At 41.9% G+C, this 18,076-nt stretch overlaps 1 protein-coding gene across 4 annotated transcripts in view; it reads left to right on the top strand.

The window, feature by feature from the left end:
* The first annotated feature begins 4,503 nt into the window (after positions 1-4,503).
* MDFIC (MyoD family inhibitor domain containing) overlaps positions 4,504-18,076 on the top strand; it is a 114,593-nt gene continuing 101,020 nt past the window's right edge. The window contains exons 1-2 of one of the 4 annotated variants that reach the window (XM_049893225.1): positions 4,504-4,519; positions 5,508-5,684. In XM_049893225.1, coding sequence (XP_049749182.1) covers positions 5,591-5,684 — 94 coding nt within the window. In that variant the 5' untranslated portion in view covers positions 4,504-4,519; positions 5,508-5,590. Of the gene's footprint in view, positions 4,520-4,667; positions 5,236-5,507; positions 5,685-18,076 lie in introns of those variants that run through there. The other 3 variants (XM_049893228.1, XM_049893227.1, XM_049893226.1) reach the window with 3 other exon arrangements.

Below are 18,076 nucleotides of genomic sequence, written 5' to 3'. Positions count from 1 at the left end.
AGTCATCTAGTGCTGCTGTAACAGAAGTATCACAAGTGGATAGCTTTAACAAAGAGAATTTTACTCTCTCATAGTCCAGTAGGCTAGAAGTCCAAACTCAGGGCGCCGGCTCCAGAGAAGGCTTTCTCTCTCTGGAGGAAGGTCCTTGTCTTCGGTCTTTCCTTGGTCTGGGGAGCATCTCAGTGCAGGAACCTCAGGTTCAAAGGGCATGCTTTGCTCCCGGCACTGCTTTCTTGGTGGTATGAGGTCCCTCTGTGTCTGCGCTCGCTTCTGTCTTATATCTCAAAGAGATTGGCTTAAGACACTACCTAATCTTGTAAACTTCATCATAATTGCCGCTAATCCATTTTATTACATCATAGTGATAGGATTTACAGCATATAGAAAAATCACATAAAATGGTGGACCACTACATAAAACAGTGGACAATCACACAATACTGAAAATCATGGCCCAGCCATGTTGACAGATATTTTGGGGGAACACAATTCAATCCATGACAGTACCTTTTCTAGAAAACTACCCTTGATACAATCTAGGAATGACTGAATGTACCTATGCTATGTACCTTATGTGGTCTAAAGCCTTTAGACCTTTTTTTTTTTTTTTTAACAAAGCAAACTTTATAAAATAGTTTTTGAGCATGTAACCCTAATATGTTTCTGCTTATTTATAAATTATACATAGATGCTTTTGTACAAATATGTTATATACACTATAAAACATACTCAAAAACAGAAATTAAAAAGAACAACATAAAAACAAAGATATAAAGTCATTTTTGCAGCTTCTTTCCACATTCCACAGGATTCTCTTGTGACCCCCTGAGATGCATACCCAATTACACACCCCACCTGTAGACCTTTGGTTTAGACATTTGTCTAAAGATATTAACCTCTGCCCAAGTGAAAATAATTTAACTTCTTTTCAAGACATCAGATCACATATATCTCCAGAGCCTAACATGTGGCTTAGCATATAGTAGGTGCCCAATGAATGTCTGATGGGCATTTAATGAATGAATGATGAAGATTAGGTAGTCCATAAAGATCCTTAACTTCATAAAGCCTTTTAGCTAGTTCTTTATTTTATTTGCTTAGCTCATGTCAGACTTCTTACAAAATGTGTTCATGTATTATTATATCATCATTATCATCCTCATGTACATCACTCGGCAAGAATGGTTGTAAGGCCCACTGGGATTTCAAAGGCAGGGGCATGGGAAGGGAACAGATCCAGGGCTGGAACATTCAACTTCACTGGAGGGCCGGTCCCCATGGAAGGCTTCCATCCACCCAGACTGCTGCAATATGATACTCGGCCAAATGTGGCGTCATAAACACCACCATGCTATCTAGGGGCATCTGGGATAGTGTGTGAGGTACTGACGGTGGTAGCACCTAAATAGTGGTGATTTTTAAAGCCAGGCAAATAACGGTGTGATGATACTCGGGAAGGGTGGGGAAAAAGGGAGAGGGGTCAGTAAGGACTTATTGGGATTAAGTTTCAGGGCACAGCTGTGTCTTAGGTCTTCTGCTCTTACTCTACACACTAACCTCACACACTCTTATAACCTCCTAGCTAATAAATTACCATCTATGTTCCTGCATTCCAGACATACATATTCCACTTAGCTGTCTTACAGGTACCTCAGACACTACTTCTTCCACATGACTGACTCAGCAACTTTCACCCAAACCTGCTTCTCCTGAATGTTTCCATCTCTGTAGGTAGTACTACCACCAGCCATCTGGATGCAGAAACCTAGAAGTCACCCTTGAACTTTACATCCTGTATATCTGTCTGTTTTGTTCAATTCCTACTGCCAGTATCATCGCCTGCCTCTTAATTAGACTCCCTAGCTCCAATCTCATTCCCCACCAAATCATTTTACACATTATACCAGAGTGGCTTTCATAAGTAGTAATTTGGATAATGTATTCCCCTGTTTGAAGTTGAGATTTCTGGCCTCAAGACTTCAGGCTTGTCACAGTAAGGCCCCTGCTCATCTCCTTCGCTTCATCTCCCGTCACTGTCCCCCTTGCATTTGGTCATTTTCTCATATTAAACTTCTTTCAGCTCTTCGAAGATGCTAAGCTCTTCTCAAACCTCTGGGCTATTAGTCACACTGCTGCTTCTGCCATGACAATCATTTGCCCTTCGAGGTATTATTGTAGCGCTCAGAACTTCCCTTGCCAACCCACTCAGCAGTTATCATTGTAAGTAGTTGTGTGTCCATATTTCCTTCCCAACTATGAGCTTCTTGAGGGCGTTGCCCCTGTCATCTTCACTGCTGAACCCCAGCACCCAAGACGGTGCCCTCCACACCTATAAATATTTGTTGAAGGAAAGGATGAAAGTTTTGGAGCGCTTACCAGAAACCAAGCCTAAGTGATCAGTTATACAGACTGAGCAAATACAGCAAGGGAAGGGGAAAATGTATAGCTTAAGGACACCCAGGGTGCCAGAAGCTAAAAGAATTTGAACTTCCAGCCTCCAAAACTGAGAGACAATAAATTTCCTGGTCTTTTAAACATCCCACTTGTGGTATTTTTGTTGCTGCATCACTAGGTAACTAAGACACACTAAGCCCTGCCTATGACATTAAGACCACTTCTAGGTCTTCCCAGTGTTTTACAGTCAGATGGACCTGAGCTCAAATCCTGCTTTGACTGCTTACTAGTAGTGTAATCCTGGCAATTGCTTATAGGGCTGCTGTAAGAACTCAGTAAGATAATTTGTGTAAAGTGTGTGGCATACCAAAAACCTAACCAAACCATTGGCTGTATTTTGATGTTGTTGTTATGTGCCATCAAGTTGTTTCTGGCTCATAGTGACCCTATAGGACAGAGCAGAACTGCCCTGTAGGGTTTCCAAGGAGCGACTGGTGGGTGGATTTGAACTGCCGACCTTTTGGTTAGCAGCCCAGGTCTTAACCATTGTGCCACAAGGCCTACATATTTTGATGAAGCCCTGTGGTATAGTCATATATTATGTCATGGCCAACTTTATGAAGCAAATGCTTCTGTTGTATAATGATAGTAATTAAATTTTGAGCCCTTTCCCCGTATCTGCCATTCTTCCAAGTGCTATAAAAGAATTTCCTTATTCTTTTAGGAGCCCTATGGAGAGTTTCTATAATCCTTTTCACTTTATGAGAAAACCAGGGCACAGACAGACTAACTTGCCCAAAGTCACATGGCCAATAAGTGACTGAGCAGGACACAGAGTTTGGCTATCTTGGTGATTACAAGGCTCAGCCTCTCATTTGTTCCTAATGTTTTTATTTGAACCTTATTTCTTCCCCATTAAAGGGTAAGGCATTTAAATCTCATTCCACCTACCCACTATGAGTCGGAATCGACTCAACAGCAGTGGGCTTTTTTTGGACCGTGTGTGGCACAGTGGTTAAGGGCTTGGCTGCTAACCAAAACGTTGGCAGTTCGAATCCACCAGTGGATCCTTAGAAACCCTATGGGGCAGTTCTACTCTGTTCTACAGGGTCACTATGAGTTGGAATTGATTCAACAGGCAACGGGTTTGGTTTTGATTTTTTAGACAGTGATGCTTCCTAAACGTTTGTTCTCTAATGGTAAGACAATCAATCTCAGAATTGATCTGTTCCCATCAAGCAAGTTCCAAATAGTCCAACTCCCTAGGCAATTTTTCAAGAGAGTCAAGGCACTTTTATACACACCATTTCTGAAACTGTTATTTAAAAAAAAAGGCATTTGTTAAAGTTCATAGGGCAAAATGTCATTTGTCTTTTGGGGAATATGCTCTGCATGGCTGTGGTCAGAAACTTCGAAAGCAGTGTTTCTGAGGTTAATTGAAAGCAAGTTTGGGTGCACTGACTCTTTAAAGGTATGAAATGGATCTCTCAGTCAATTAGACTCAACTCTAATTGGCTTTTTGAAGAAACGAAATGCCTGGGATTTCCTTAGTGGTATGTCTGGAGACAAGGTGTATCCAACATACATTTTCTTCAGTTTTGATATTTACTGTGATCCTGCTCTTGTAGAAATTCAAAGAATGAATTAATGCTAGCTTTCTACAAGCAAATTCTGCATTTCACTCACAATGAAAGGAAGAGCAAAAGTTACAATAATGTATTACTAAAGTACTTTATGTCTGCCAATTACACTTATTCTTGGTTCATCAGATTCAACTTCAATCAGAGCGACTCATTTACAAACGGAGAGTTGATCAGCTTTTCACTTCTGATTCCAGGTTTATCTCCCGAAAGAAGCTATCAGTAAAGTCATGCATTTCGCCTGTAACAGGCTGGGCTCTGGTTCTGGCCAGGTCGCCATCAGGGGTGTCACCTTTGCGTGCCTGGATGCCTCCAGCGAATCCACGAGACTGGTTTTACCTGGTCAAGGAACCTGTTGTTCCAAAAGAAACACATAACTAAAAAAAATAGAATAAAAATAATTTCGGAGCCAGAGATTAAGAGATTAGATGCCCAGCTGGAGGTCGTTTCAAATACACATTTTATTTCACTTGGCGAGTGCAATAGGTGAGTACTTTGTAGTTTTCCCTTGTCCACCCTAAAGGTTTCTACTTTCTTCAGGACATTCCCAGAGCGTCAGTAGGCCGGGGGCGGGGCGGGGGGGGGGGGATTGGGACAAAGGGGTTGGGAGAGAGGGGACGGGGTGACTCTCCGGTTAGGGGGGAGCCTGGGTGGCGAAGGACCAGCTGCTTTCTGCCTTTTCCCGGCTCCTGGGCCCCGAAGTGGAGCGACCAGGCGGGGAACCCGCACCAGCCCTCTCTGGCTTTGGCCTCCTGACCCAGACAGCGCGGAAGCGAGGAGCAAGCGGCAGAGCCCGGGTCGCGCCGCCCCCAGCCTAGGGAGCCGCCCGCCGGGAGTTCGAGGCCTCTGCGATCCGGATGTGATGAAAAGGAGCAACAGAGGGCGAAGTGTTGCAGAAGTGTAGGAGTGGTGGAAGGGGGAAAGAGAGGCCGAGGGGGAAGTCCTCTTTGGAGGGCAGTGGCCGGAGTGAGCCGGCTGTGGCGAGGGGCGGAGTGCGCGGAGCCACAGGAGCAGCCGCTGTCGCCTTTGCTGCCACTGCGGCGTCTGAGCTGCGCCGGAGGGAGGCGAGGCGGGAGGGCGCGCACAGGGCGGCCCCGCCAGGCCACCGGGACGAGGTGGCGCGGCTGCCAGAGCCTCGCTAACTTTCTGGGCGGAAGAGGAGGAGGAGGAAGGGGCTCGGAGCGAGGTGGGGGGATGCCGAGGTAGGTGGTGGTCGCTCTGCTGGGGGAGGAGCGGCTGGGGTCCCCACCCCCGCGCTTCTCCAACCTCTGTTTCCAGCCCCCCCGCCCCCCCACTTCGCCCCTCTGAGCCCTGGGACTGCGGCGCTGTCAACTAGCCGTGTAATAGTTTTCCTCCCCGGGTTCAAATCAAAACTTCCCCGGGGTGGGGTTTGGGGGAGGGACGCGGAGGGGGAGGGAATGTCCTGCATGGGTGGTGTGCTCGTCAATAAAAACACTTCTTTTTTTTCCGCCAGAAGCAGTCCGTTCCCTGCATCCAGCACCTCCCGGCCCTTCGTGCGTCCGCCCCGCGGGGCGGCCAGCTAGGCGGCGGCGGCCCATGTCCGGCGCGGTCGAAGCCCTCGCTCCCGGGCCCGCGGGGCCGCAGCGCGCGGCCGAGGCGGGCGGCGGCCGGCCCGGCGCCCTGGCCCAGGGTGAGTGTGAGCTTGCAAGTAGCAAGCTTCTTTGTCATTGTTGCATTTTTCAATCGGTCGACACACTTCTGATTGGGGAGAGGGAGCAGTGAGGAGGAGTCTCACCTGGTAGTTCAGAACTTTTGCACAGTTCGCGTTACTCCAGCAAGTTCTCCAGGATTCCTGCCCTAGATCAACAACCGGATAAGAGGGCGGCATCCGCTGGTCCCTCCACTCCCCCTTCCTTCGGCTGCAGAGAAACAGGAGGACAGGATGGCTTCTTTCTTTAGCCTATGCATTTCTGGGCCCAGGACTCAAATGTGTGGGTTCTAAAACTCTTCTCCCCTAGATCTCTTGGACTCTTGCGTCCTCAGCAGATCCAGGAGGGCATGTGCTCGCTGAACAAGCATGCAGTCTCCGTTTCATCTTTCTATATCTTGTGGGCTAGTCTGCAACCCGGCTGGTAATCCAGATTTCTGTGACCAATTTCTTTGGAATGGCGCAAGCATAGGCTTTCAATAACTGTTTTGTTTTGAAATAAACATGCTTTAAAAAGAAACACTTTACAAGAATGAATTAGCTCCTTTGTGTTCTTCCAGGAGTGTAAACACATGCAGTCTATAAAAGAAAATACTTTTGTTTCTGGGAAACTTCCGTAGCAAGCTTGTAAACAAATTAGACAAGACATTCTCCTCTTGGAGGTAACATCCTTCAGGTTTGCATTGGTGATGAAAAGCTAGGGCCTTTACTCTTCTGATGCATCCCGCCCTCCCCCCGCCCCCACCCCCCACAGTTCTGATTTAAAGAGTTGTGACACTGATACAAAAGAAATAATTTTTCAGGGCTCAAAAATCCACTTTATACTCTTGATTTTAAGCATATCTGATAGCTTTTTTCCCCCTTTAACAATAATACATAGTGAGCTTCTTGTGATTTTTTTTTTTTTTTAAGGCAAAAAAAGGTGGAAAAGACGTGAATTTGATGTTGAACTCACACTAGGTAAAAGCAGAAAACATCCATGGGTAAATTAAAATGTTCTGGCATTCAGGGGCTGTTAAATTGAATTACGTTTATCTTCATTTTTCACATCTTAGGAGTGACTCATGCTTTCTAAACAGAGAAAATAAAAATGATTAGCTACAGAGAACCTGAGAAGTAGAATAATAAACATATGTTTTCCCAGAAGCAGCCCATGTTGTACATACTGTATTGTCAACACAATCATTTTCCTGTCGTTCGGCATGCCCTCAGTAGTCATATGGACTCATTGATGTGCTGTTTAGGCTCACACGTGAGTTGTTAATCACCATTGTGAAACAATGCTTATGTCAGAAATCAGTGTCACATGCCGGAAAAAGTATTTGATTTGGAAATAGTTGATGTCTACACTGTCCGTCTTTATTTTAATCCTATGCTTTTTTAAAATCAGTGGGAGGAATTGGCAGAGGCACTTGATGCACCTGTGCAGTGCAGTGCTGAATGGCATCACGTGATCTGACCTTGAGAAGCAGGGCATCTGGAATGGTCCGAAGTAGAATGTTTGCATTGAAAAACACAGGCATTATCAGTGTGGAAACTCTGGGGTTATATTTTATCTGAAAATTGGTTTAGCTCCAGCAACATTGTTAAACATTACTTTTTTATTAGTTTAACTTTGACTCAAAACATTCTTTAAATAAGCACCTATTGTAAAAGTAACATAAAATTGAGTTTTTAAACAGAAAATCCTCAGACTCCTGTTAAAATATTTTATCTCAAACAGGCAGGTTTCGTAAGGTGTATTTAGAGAAAACATTTTGGAGAGAATCAGGTAGGAAGGGAAGAAGCTTCAAGATGCTGGTTCCCATGGTTAGGTTGATTTTATTCAACAGTGGTTTAAAAAAATGACCTTGCAAAAGAAGCTTTGCTAACAGTTCACTCTACCCTTAAGCCTTTCCTCTATTTCTTTTATCATCTCCCTTCTGTCATTAGAATCTTTGACATTCTTTCTGAAGAATAGCTTAATCTTTGGTAGGATGTGGATGTTTGGTTAATTGAAACTTAATGTTAAAATTCTATATAAGAAAATCAGCGAGAAAAACGGTGTTTTATGGAAGTTAACGAAATATCTTTTTATGAAGAGGAAGGGTAAAATTAAGCCTTTCCCTGCAAACAAAGTTAAATATGTATTGTGATGAACTATCCATTGGGCTAACCAAAAGCACAGAACCTTCAAGTTGAAACTAATTTTAGAGATTTTCTAGTCCCAATTCCCCAGCAAATCTAAGATTCTGTTCTACATCCTTAGAAAACTACAGTGTAGCCCCTTCTACTTCTCAGCATTCAGAGTTAGGAAGATTTTCCCTATTTAGAGAATAGTTCTGCCTCCCTAAAAAACCTCTACTCATTTTCTGTAATTCTACAAGCTTTCCCATTACTTCTGAAACTTTAAAGTTTGTTTTTATATATTTTGACAATTACAGAGCAGGGTCATAAGCTCACATGATACAAGAGACCAGGCTGTAAGAGGGAGCTGTGTAGAGTGGTATAAAACAGGGAGCAGTGGGGATTGCAGGGGCAGGAGAGCTGCAGGGTCAGAAGGCAACACTCCTCAGCTCCAGCTAATTGTTGCCATGTGGGTTAATATCTCTCAGTATTTCAAGAGAAACTAGATTTTTTATGTATCATCTCCCCATTTTTTAAAGTTGGCAACTAATTAAAGACAACTATTCTCCAGGCCAAACAAAAGCACACCTACATGCCGGATGTGGCCTCTGAGCCGCTGATTTGTGATCTCTGCTACAGAAATTAGAACGTAAATGTGTGATTAAAATGATTCCCCTGTTTATGACGAACTTCTGAAAGATTGCTTTGCCTTCCCAAGTCAAGTACCTATGTAAGTGTTTTTCATAGGCGAAGGACAATTTGGGCCACACTTATTTTTGTTTTAAGAGAGAATGCATCTTGTATATGTGGTATCTCTAATTGTCGTCTTTTCCTTTTTGGAGTGAACATCTTAAAATTTTGGGTTATCAGGCAAGAAAAAAAAAGGTAGGTGTCTGCTTTTTGGTGTAATAGTTAACTGTAAACTGTTTATTTGAAATAGGCTTTTAGTTAAATGTATCATTCATGAGTTTTGCAACTTGTAGTTGGAGGGATCTTTAGAAATAATTTAGCCCAACCTCCTCACTTTTTGGATAAGGGAAAGAAGGTCCAAAGAATTGAACAGACTTGTCCAAGGTCTCACATATGTCACTGGCAGGAAATCAGGGTGGAAGCACAGATAGTAAAATGTATTGTAAGTTGTTGTGATGAATGTGGTTGAAGTAGAGAATCAATACAACTTTTTTTTTTTTTTTGGTGCGGATGGATGCATCAAAGATAATAGGCTTTGGATATTGTGAATCACTTGAGCCTGTTCCAGTCCCTGCACTGCCTCGCTCCCCCCATTGCGTTTGCCAAGGCTTAGACTGTTGGACTCTGAGTGCTGGAATCTACTTTAATGTGATAATGTGTGATTTAATGCACTCTTCCCTCTTGGGAGAGTCCTCTGAGACTATTAGGCTGATTTTTCATAGCAGGATGCAAAATGCCAGTGAAGTTAATTAAAAATAATCTAAACTAGAAGCCAGGGAGAGAATCTTGAAGTTGAAATTACATAAGAGCTTTGACTTAAAAGCTTAGCTGAGTTGTCAGGAGTTATAGTGGTTAATCAGATTTCCTTTTGGAAGCTTGTTTATTTCAGTGGGTAATGTATGCGTGTGTACATATCTATGTTGTTTTACTTCTATCATATTGTTTCATCCTTTTGATTAAGAATGGCGTTTCTTAAGGTGTGCCATCTCTGGACAGCTTCTATTCCTGGTTCTCAACCAAGGGCAATGGTGTTCTCTATGAGACATTTGGTAATGTCTGGAGACCTGTTCTGTGGCCACAGCTGGGAGCGTGGTGGGTGTCACTGGTATCTAGTATGTAGAAGCCAGGGATGCTGTCAACCATGCTATAATGCATGGGGCAAGACAGCCCTTTCGAACCAAGAGTTATCTGGCCCAACATAGCAATAATGTTGAGATGGAAAAGCTCTGCTATCCTAGTCTCTTGAGGAAACTGATGATTTTTGCCCCACCTCAGACCTGTGGAATCAGCATCTCTTGATGTAAGATCCAGGGGCCTCCATTTTTAACAAGCTCAAGATGCTCCTTGAGTTTTGTTGAAAACACTCTTTTAGAAGCTTTTTGTCTGTAGAAGACATGTGTTATATTGATAGGTTTTTTTTTTTTTTTTTTTTAAACCAGTCTTAAATGAAGGGGGAAGGCTTCAAAAATCATCTTCTTAACCCTCTGGGGCATTTCTACTCTGTCCTATAGGGTCGCTATGATTCGGAATTGACTTGACACAATGGGTTTAGTTCGCAATATTTCAAACTCAAAATTCAAATTATATTACTTTGTACTTGCAACTAGTGCTCTCCAGAATTTTTATCATATACCCCAATTAATATATATAGGAATGAGCATTAGTCTTCAGAAACCAAAAATAAACCAAACCCTTTGCCGTCAAGGCGATTCCGACTTATAGCAACCCTCTTGACAGAGTAGAACTGCCCCATAGGTTTTCCAAGGGGTGGCTTTTGGATTCGAACTGCCAACTTTTTGATTAGCAGCCAGCCTCTTAACTACTGCACCACTTTGTTGTTGTTAGGTGCCAGACGTGCTGTGGAGTCAGTTTCAACTCATAGCAACCCTGTGTACAACAGAACAAAACACTGCCTGGTCCTGCACCATCCTCACAGTCGTTGTTACGCATAAGCCCATTGTGGCAGTAACTGTGTCAGTCCATCTCTTTGAGGGCCTTCCTCTTTTTTGCTGACCCACTACTTTACCAAGCATGATCCTTCTCCAGGGACTGATCCCTCCTGATAACATATCCAAAGTATGCGGGATGTAGTCTTGCCATCCTTGCTTCTAAGGAGCTTTCTCGTTGTACTCTTCCAAGACAGATTTGTTTGTTCTTTTGGCAGTCCACGGTATATTCAGTATTCTTCGCCAACACCACAATTCAAAGGCGTCAGTTCTTCTTCTGTCTTCCTTATTCATTGTCCAGCTTTCACGTGTATATAATGTGATTGAACATACCATGGCTTGGGTCAGGTGCACTTTAGTCTTCAAGGTGACATCTTTGCTTCTTGACACTTTTAAAGAGGCCCTTTGCAGCAGATTTGCCTGATGCAATGCGTCTTTTGAATTCCTGACTGCTGCTTCCATGGCTGTTGATTGTGGATCCAAGTAAAATGAAATCCTTGACAACTTCAGTCTTTTCTCCATTTACTGTGATATTGCTTATTGGTCCAGTTGTGAGGATTTTTGTTTTCTTTATGTTGAGGTATAATCCATACTGAAGGCTGTGGTCTTTGATCTTCATCAGTAAGTGCGCCACTCACGAAAAAATCCAAACCCGTTGCCATCAAGTTGATTCCATCTTATAGCTACCCTATACGACAGAGTAGAACTGCCCCCATAGGGCTTCCAAGGAGTACCTGGTGGATTCGAACTCCTGACCCTTTGGTTAGCAGCCATAGCTCTTAACCGCTCTACTGCTAGGCCTCCTATATACTGTGGTAAAATATATTATGACAATTACAAAGGAAATACCAAAATAAAAATTAAGAAGAATGAAATAAAAATTAATAGAAGTTTTCATACTTTTTTCTGCAGCCTCAGATATTCTTGTCCTGCCACCCTACCCCTCTTTTTGAAGACTCCAGCATTATGGTATAACAAGGAAAGAGGTCCCCAACTTGCACATGAGTTGTGTTCCAGAAGTTCACTTGTAAGCTTGATGATTGGAATCTGGATTATACTTTCTCAGAGAAGCAGAACGATAAATTATATTTAGCTTCAAAATAAATCTCAAAAGATTATTACAATTAAATTCTATAAAATTTTTATATTTATAGCAATAACTCATACAGAATATATAAATACTGGTAACCACCAAGAAAAAAATCAAATCAAGTGGTTTAAGCCACTCTTTGAATATAGGTGCTTAAGGAAGTGTGGGCTTAATTAGAAAAACATAGGGAGACTTATCCAGATTTGGAAGGAGATTTGAGGGCATTTTCAAGTACCTCAGAACTGATGCTTCTAATTCATTTTTACGTCTAGAGTAATTAATGTTCATTTTATAAGTTTAGGTACAGAAATGTAAGGCTTATCAATTGGCCATATTCATCTTCCTTTTACTTACAGAAAGAATCAAATGGGTAAGAGAAAGATGAAATGGGGGAAAAGTTGATGAGGGAGGAAGGAAGGCAGTGGATAAAAAAGATATGTCTATAAATTTAAGAAGGTGATTGAAGACATTGAACTGATTTGAGCTGAGGACTGTGAAGGAAGGTGATTAGCAGCCATACCTCATAACCACTATGCCACTAGGGCTCCCATGTACTGCAGTACAGATGTATTCTGAGGGCTGACATGGTGTGAGCTGAGTGATGGTAGAGGCATACTAAGGAAGTCAGGAATAGGGAAAATGTTGAGTTAGGCAGGCAGCACTGCTGATCAAGAAGTAAGCTTTTAATATATATTTGTGAAAGAAATGATTGTATAAACAGAGGACTTACTGTTGTCCAGGACAGGTATGAGTCAGGGCTCCAAATGGCAATGAGAAGGAATAGTTTTGGGGTAAGGGTGGAGGGTGAGAAGGGAAAATGTTTGTATTTACAACTCAGGGCACTTGTATAGAGGTTTTGGTTTATTACTGATTGTCATCTCTACCATAGCCTTTCTGTTGCTCTCCACATTGCCTATACGTGCATTACTCAGATGCTCTATAAATCTTCAGTTCTACACATATTTGTTGAACCCCGCCATATGTCAGGTACTAAGGGAGACAGATAGATGAGTGAACCTTGGGGCTCACAGGATGGTGAGGAAACACATACAGTCACACATACTTATAACACAAGGAAGACCGAAAGGTGCTGTAATAGAGGCATAAAGAGTGATGGCAGAACATGGGCGAGAGAAAGCATCTCTAGCCGGGGGATTTGGGAAAACCTCAAGAAAAGTTTTGGTTTAAATTGGACCAGGAAGTATGGCCTTAGGATTCAGGGCTGTGGAGATGGATGGTGGAAGGCATTCCCAGAGGGAAGAACAAGAATGAAGGTTTGGAGGGGATTATTGGGGGAAATTGGGTATTTCAATAAGACCATTGAACAGGCTGCATGAAGGAGCAGAGAAGGAAGTAAAGGTGAAAAGGTAGGCTAAGGTCTGTTGGCGAAGGGCCCTGATTCTCCTGCTGAGGAGTTTGTGTATTTTTTTTTTTTTTTTTTTTGTAGGCAGTGGTTAGCCTTTGAAGGTTCTTGAGAAGAGGAAGAACAGAACCAAATTGGTATTTTTCGAAAAATAAATCTGCTGACAATTCAAAGGATAATTTTGGAGGGAGAGGGAAGATTGGAGGCAGTGATTATCCAGGAAGCTACTGCAGCAGGCTGGCAAAAGATTAAAGGGCATATGGCCACACCAGTGGGAGTGGAATGGAGGAAATGGATTTAAGAACAATGGCAAAAGAACGATAGTGCCCTACCTAGCTGTGAGAACGCCTTGATTTTTCTTTATTCTTCTTTGAATCACGTAAGACTGAGCAAAGTGCTAGGCACAAAATTTTGTTGAATTGACATCGTTATGCTAATTATTTAATGTAGGAGGTGGTGGAAAGGGAGAAATTTAAGGCAATCCATAGTTTGCTTTGTAGCCTGAATGGAAACAAAGGAGGTACTGTAGAATCTTATTATTGATCATGTTGATTTTAGGGAATTTCTCTCTAGCAGTGATGCCCAGTAGGCAGCTGAAAAAGAAATTGCAGCCCAGGAGAGTAGTGAGGGTCCGGCTCACAGGCTAAGAACCCACCTTCAGGGAGCTGATGTGTGGACATGAGATTGGAGAAGAGGGCTGAGGATCAAATCTGGGAGAACTGCTACACTTAAGGGAGGAAGAGGTAAAGGATACAAAAAGAGACCCTAAGGCTTGGTTACAGAAGTGTTGAATGTTTGATGAGGCATGGTGAGTTAAGGGAGGAAAAGATGTACAAAGGACTAATTTTGAAAGGAGCCCTAGTGATGCAACAGTTAAGCGCTCAGCTGCTAACCAAAAGGTTGGTGGTTGAAACCCACCTAAAAGCTCTGTAGGAGAAAGACCTGGTGATCTGCTCCTCTAAAGATTATATCCTAGAAAACCCAGTGGGGCGGTTCTACTCTCTCACATAAGGGTCGCCATGAGCTGAAAATCAACTCAATGACACCTAACACTACCACCACCAACAACAACAATACATGCTAATGGGAAGAAAGCCACAGGATAGAAATTACAGATGAAAGGGTTGGGATGGAGTGGTGGTATGGTGGGTATTTGGAATTGAAAGAATAAAATTCTGGGAAGGAATGTGATGAAATCTTAGAAAGGAAAATTGAGCATGTTTCCCTTTAAGATGGGGGTGAGGGAAAAGGGTGGGTGATAATTTAGAGAAAATTTGATATGAAAAGGATATTGAAGGCTAGATCTGTGTAAAGTAGACAGTAATGTTTGCTGAAAGCTGGGGGACGGGGTGGGCAGTAGTTAGGCTGCATCAAGGAATTTGAGATGTATGGAAAAGATGTGGAAGAATCCAGAATTAAAAAGGCGAGTCAATCCAGGGCAAATAAAAGGGCTACTGAGTAGCGCTGAGGGCTTAACTAAGAATGAATGGCATGAATTTTTCACAGACCTAGTAAGCATGGTTGATTGCCTTTCTCAGCAGAGAGCATGCAGGAGCTTGGGAACAGAAGCAGATAGAATGGATTTTGAAATTAGCGTAGGGTTGGAGGTTGGCAGGGCGCAAATGGGGGACAAGGGAAGAAGATCGCCCATGTATGGGAGAGTGTGTTCTTACTGATTGGTCTTGCATTCCAGGCTTGACTAGGGGAGCCAGAGAGACCAGAAGTGCATTTGGCTGACTGAGACTTCTGGCAAAGATTTTGCCTGTTTGCCGTGTTTGGTCAGTTCATGTAGGAGGACTTAATATATATGATTGTGTGACCTTCACAGTGCCACCGGAGAACCTCTGGAATTTTTGAGTGTGTAAAAGTTTTTCCTGTTTCTTTGAACCTTATTTCCTGGATCTTGCTGAGGTGATTTCATGGAAAGAATTCTAGTAACAATATGCAATTATTTTACCAGTATATTTTTATAATAAAAGATTTGGGGAAAATAAGGAAAAATAAATGGATACAATCTGCAAGTTATGCCATTCACATATGGAAAACTGTTGAGAACAACAACAAACAAAAGAGGGAAAAATTCAATGGAGTTGTCTTTCTGAGATGTATTCTACTGTATAAATACAGGGAATAAATCAGGTGACTTCCAAAAGGCAGGGGGTAATCAAGTGATTTCTATGTTTCTACTTCTAATAGTCTTTATTCAGTTTTTATTAAGGGAAGACTGCTTCTAGACTGGCAAATTTCTAGATTTTGGTTAGTCTAACTTTGTTTTTGCATGGGAGTAGATCCAAGATGCTGTGGCCCTTCCTGTTACCGTAATCACTGTATGTACACGTATCAGTATTTTGGATGGCCTCCATTCCACCTCTCTCTCTTTTCCCTGTCCCCTTCCCTCACTCTCTGTCTTGCCTATGACGTTTTACTGACGTTACTTTAACTATTAATATCTTCTTTTTACATTAGCATACGTGTCCTGGAGGAGGATAGCTTTTAACCATAAGTTTTTGAAATCAAGTTATATTTTATAGATTCTTCTTCTAATCACTTAGAGTTCACTAAATAGGAACTATGAAAAGAGTTATTTTGAGATGAATTTAATTTCATTTGTGGTTTCTCCTTGCAGCCTACTTCTGTTTTCAGATTCACACCCACGTGATCTGAAGTCATGATTCATATACATGTGCCGTTATATCTGCTTTTTTAGTAGTGTCAGGAATAAAGTCTGAAATTAATTTTTGTCCTATGCGTATATTTTATTATTGAGACATTTGAAGGGAAGAACCTCAGTCAACAAATATTTTGTGTGTGTTGACTGTGTACAAGGTCTTATGAAGATATAAAATATATAATGCATGGTTTTGCCCTGAAGAAACTTGTAAACGCAATAGGAGAAGATGGAATAAAAATGGGTAGCCAGTTAAATTATGATTCCTCATCTAAATATCAATTCAAGATTATGGCAAAAATTGTGTGACAAATCAGTTTATGGGCTGTTGCCAACTGATTGGTGCATTCCTGGGGTATATAAGTATTGAATTTGAGATAGAATCTCAGGATGGCAAGAAGGAGTCAGTTTTGTTTAGGTTGGGCTGCTAGTGGCCCCAGCTGAAGAATACACAGTTTGCTGGGTTTTTTCATTTGAATTATGCAGAATTGAGCACTAAAAATAAAGCAACTTGTGGTCGAGCAGATGGCAGGTACTCTGAAGCCAGGTGGCAGGGTACAAAGGAACCAGCTTCCTGTCTTTACTTTCTCTACTCCAAGACATAGTCTTCCTAGTCTTTTTCAGAGTGGACCAGCCCCTGATGTTTTGGATCTCTGTGAACTTAGGCCCATTATCTTATTTCTTCTCTTACCCAAGCAAAATTTAGTAAAAATTTCTGTTTGCTTCTCACTGGAATACAAGTTGAAATTATTGAGCATGGAAAAGGTTTAGATTATGACATTAAATACATGAAAATAACTATATCTTTTTTCATCAATTTTTAAATGAATTTAATTTTGTTCTTACTTGAACTTGAGAATAGCATGCTCAATCTTTGTTTTAGGAAAGTATTTCTAGATGGAAGGGAGACTGGAGGCACTAATTGCGAGCATGGAAAAGAAAGTATAGATTTGGGGGAAAGTAGGTAGTTAGTTGTAACTAGTAGGATTTGGTAATTGACTGGTTATGTTGGACAGGCGAAGTAGGGGGAGATCAAGTGGGAGTTGAAGTTGATTCCCCTACTGCCTGCCGTTGACCAAGATAAAGACCGCAGTTGGAAAAGCAGGCAAGGCCAAAAGAGAAGTAAGTGGTGATGAATTTGGGGAAGTACTGAGTTTGAGTTGCTAAGATCCATGTAAAGTTGAGCTGTCAGGGCAGAGATCAGGGCCAGGGTGATAGAACTACACGTTATCCTCATAGAGGAGACTCAAACCCTGGAAGGCAATGAGATTGTAAAGGTGGTAGAGCCAGAGAGAACAGGTTGGTCGGCCTAAAGGAGAATCCAAAAAAGGCAATGTCACAGAGGAGAGGGCCCAAAAGATGAAAGGCTGTGGATAGTCGATAGGAGAATTAGTAGAGAGGACACCCCTCCTGATTTATAATCTGTATCTGTTATTCTGAAGTCCAAGAAACCAATTTTATTACGTTTCTATTTCTCTTATCGTTTTCTTATTCCTGGGTTCACAGCCGTTTGAAGTGTTCTTCCCCATCCTTTCTCTTTTATTTACTTCAGGGTCAGACTCAAGTCATAACTCTGAAATGCCCTTACTGATAAAACAACCCCCTTTGGTTCACTTTGATTTCCATTTGCCTTCATTGTTTGAATAGTGCCCAACACACCACAGGTTCGTACAGTAACCAGCGAGCTTGAGAAAGAAAGTATTCCGGGTAAATGATATTCTGTGTAATTGAGGGTTAACAGAAAGTCTTTAGAACGGTGGCACTTATGGAGAGCAGTGGTCATGCTGAAAGACTAAAGATGAATGGATATTGTTATTTTTAAACACAAGAAAATGGTAGAGTCCTCAATTCCTTTTTATAATAGGGTTAGCAAACTAGTAAGGGAACTGCTTAGATATGGTGTGTTTGGATTTCAGCAGTTGATACGACATATTCTTTCACAATAGCTTTCTAGACAGGACTAAGAAGATCCTTGTACCCATAGAAGTGAATAAAATGCAAAGAGTGTGAAAAACCATTGAATGAATTGAAGGTGTTTAGCACAGAGAAGAGAAAGACAAAAAAAAAAGATTTTCTAACACAGGATTGTCACACAGAGGGAGGATAAGACTTTGCTATTTGGTTGCAAAGAGCAAAATAAGATGAAATCAGTGAAAATTACAGGGAAGTAGGTTTTAGTCAAATGTGAGGAAGGTCTTTGGGTAATTAAAGCAGTCCCAGACTAGCTAGCTTTTTGAAGCTGTTTCTCTTTTCCCGAAAGTGTTCATGCCTATGTTTCTTGGCCTTTTCTTGGGGATGTTGAATGTTTTCATGTGAATTTATGTTAACAGTTTGGACTAAGAGACCTCTAAGAGCTCGTGTAACTCCGAATTCTGTGAGCCTATGGATGCCTGTCTTCATCATGCTTACACTTGATGGGGTGAACATGATTGCACTTGTATTTGTGGAAGAAGGAGTTTTCTGTGCCTCAGGGGTGGTCCATGTCATTTTCTAACATCTCTTTTCAATCTA

Source organism: Elephas maximus, chromosome 8 (assembly GCF_024166365.1).
Source record: "Elephas maximus indicus isolate mEleMax1 chromosome 8, mEleMax1 primary haplotype, whole genome shotgun sequence".
NCBI lineage: Eukaryota > Metazoa > Chordata > Mammalia > Proboscidea > Elephantidae > Elephas > Elephas maximus.
This window is presented reverse-complemented; position numbering and strand designations above follow the sequence as displayed.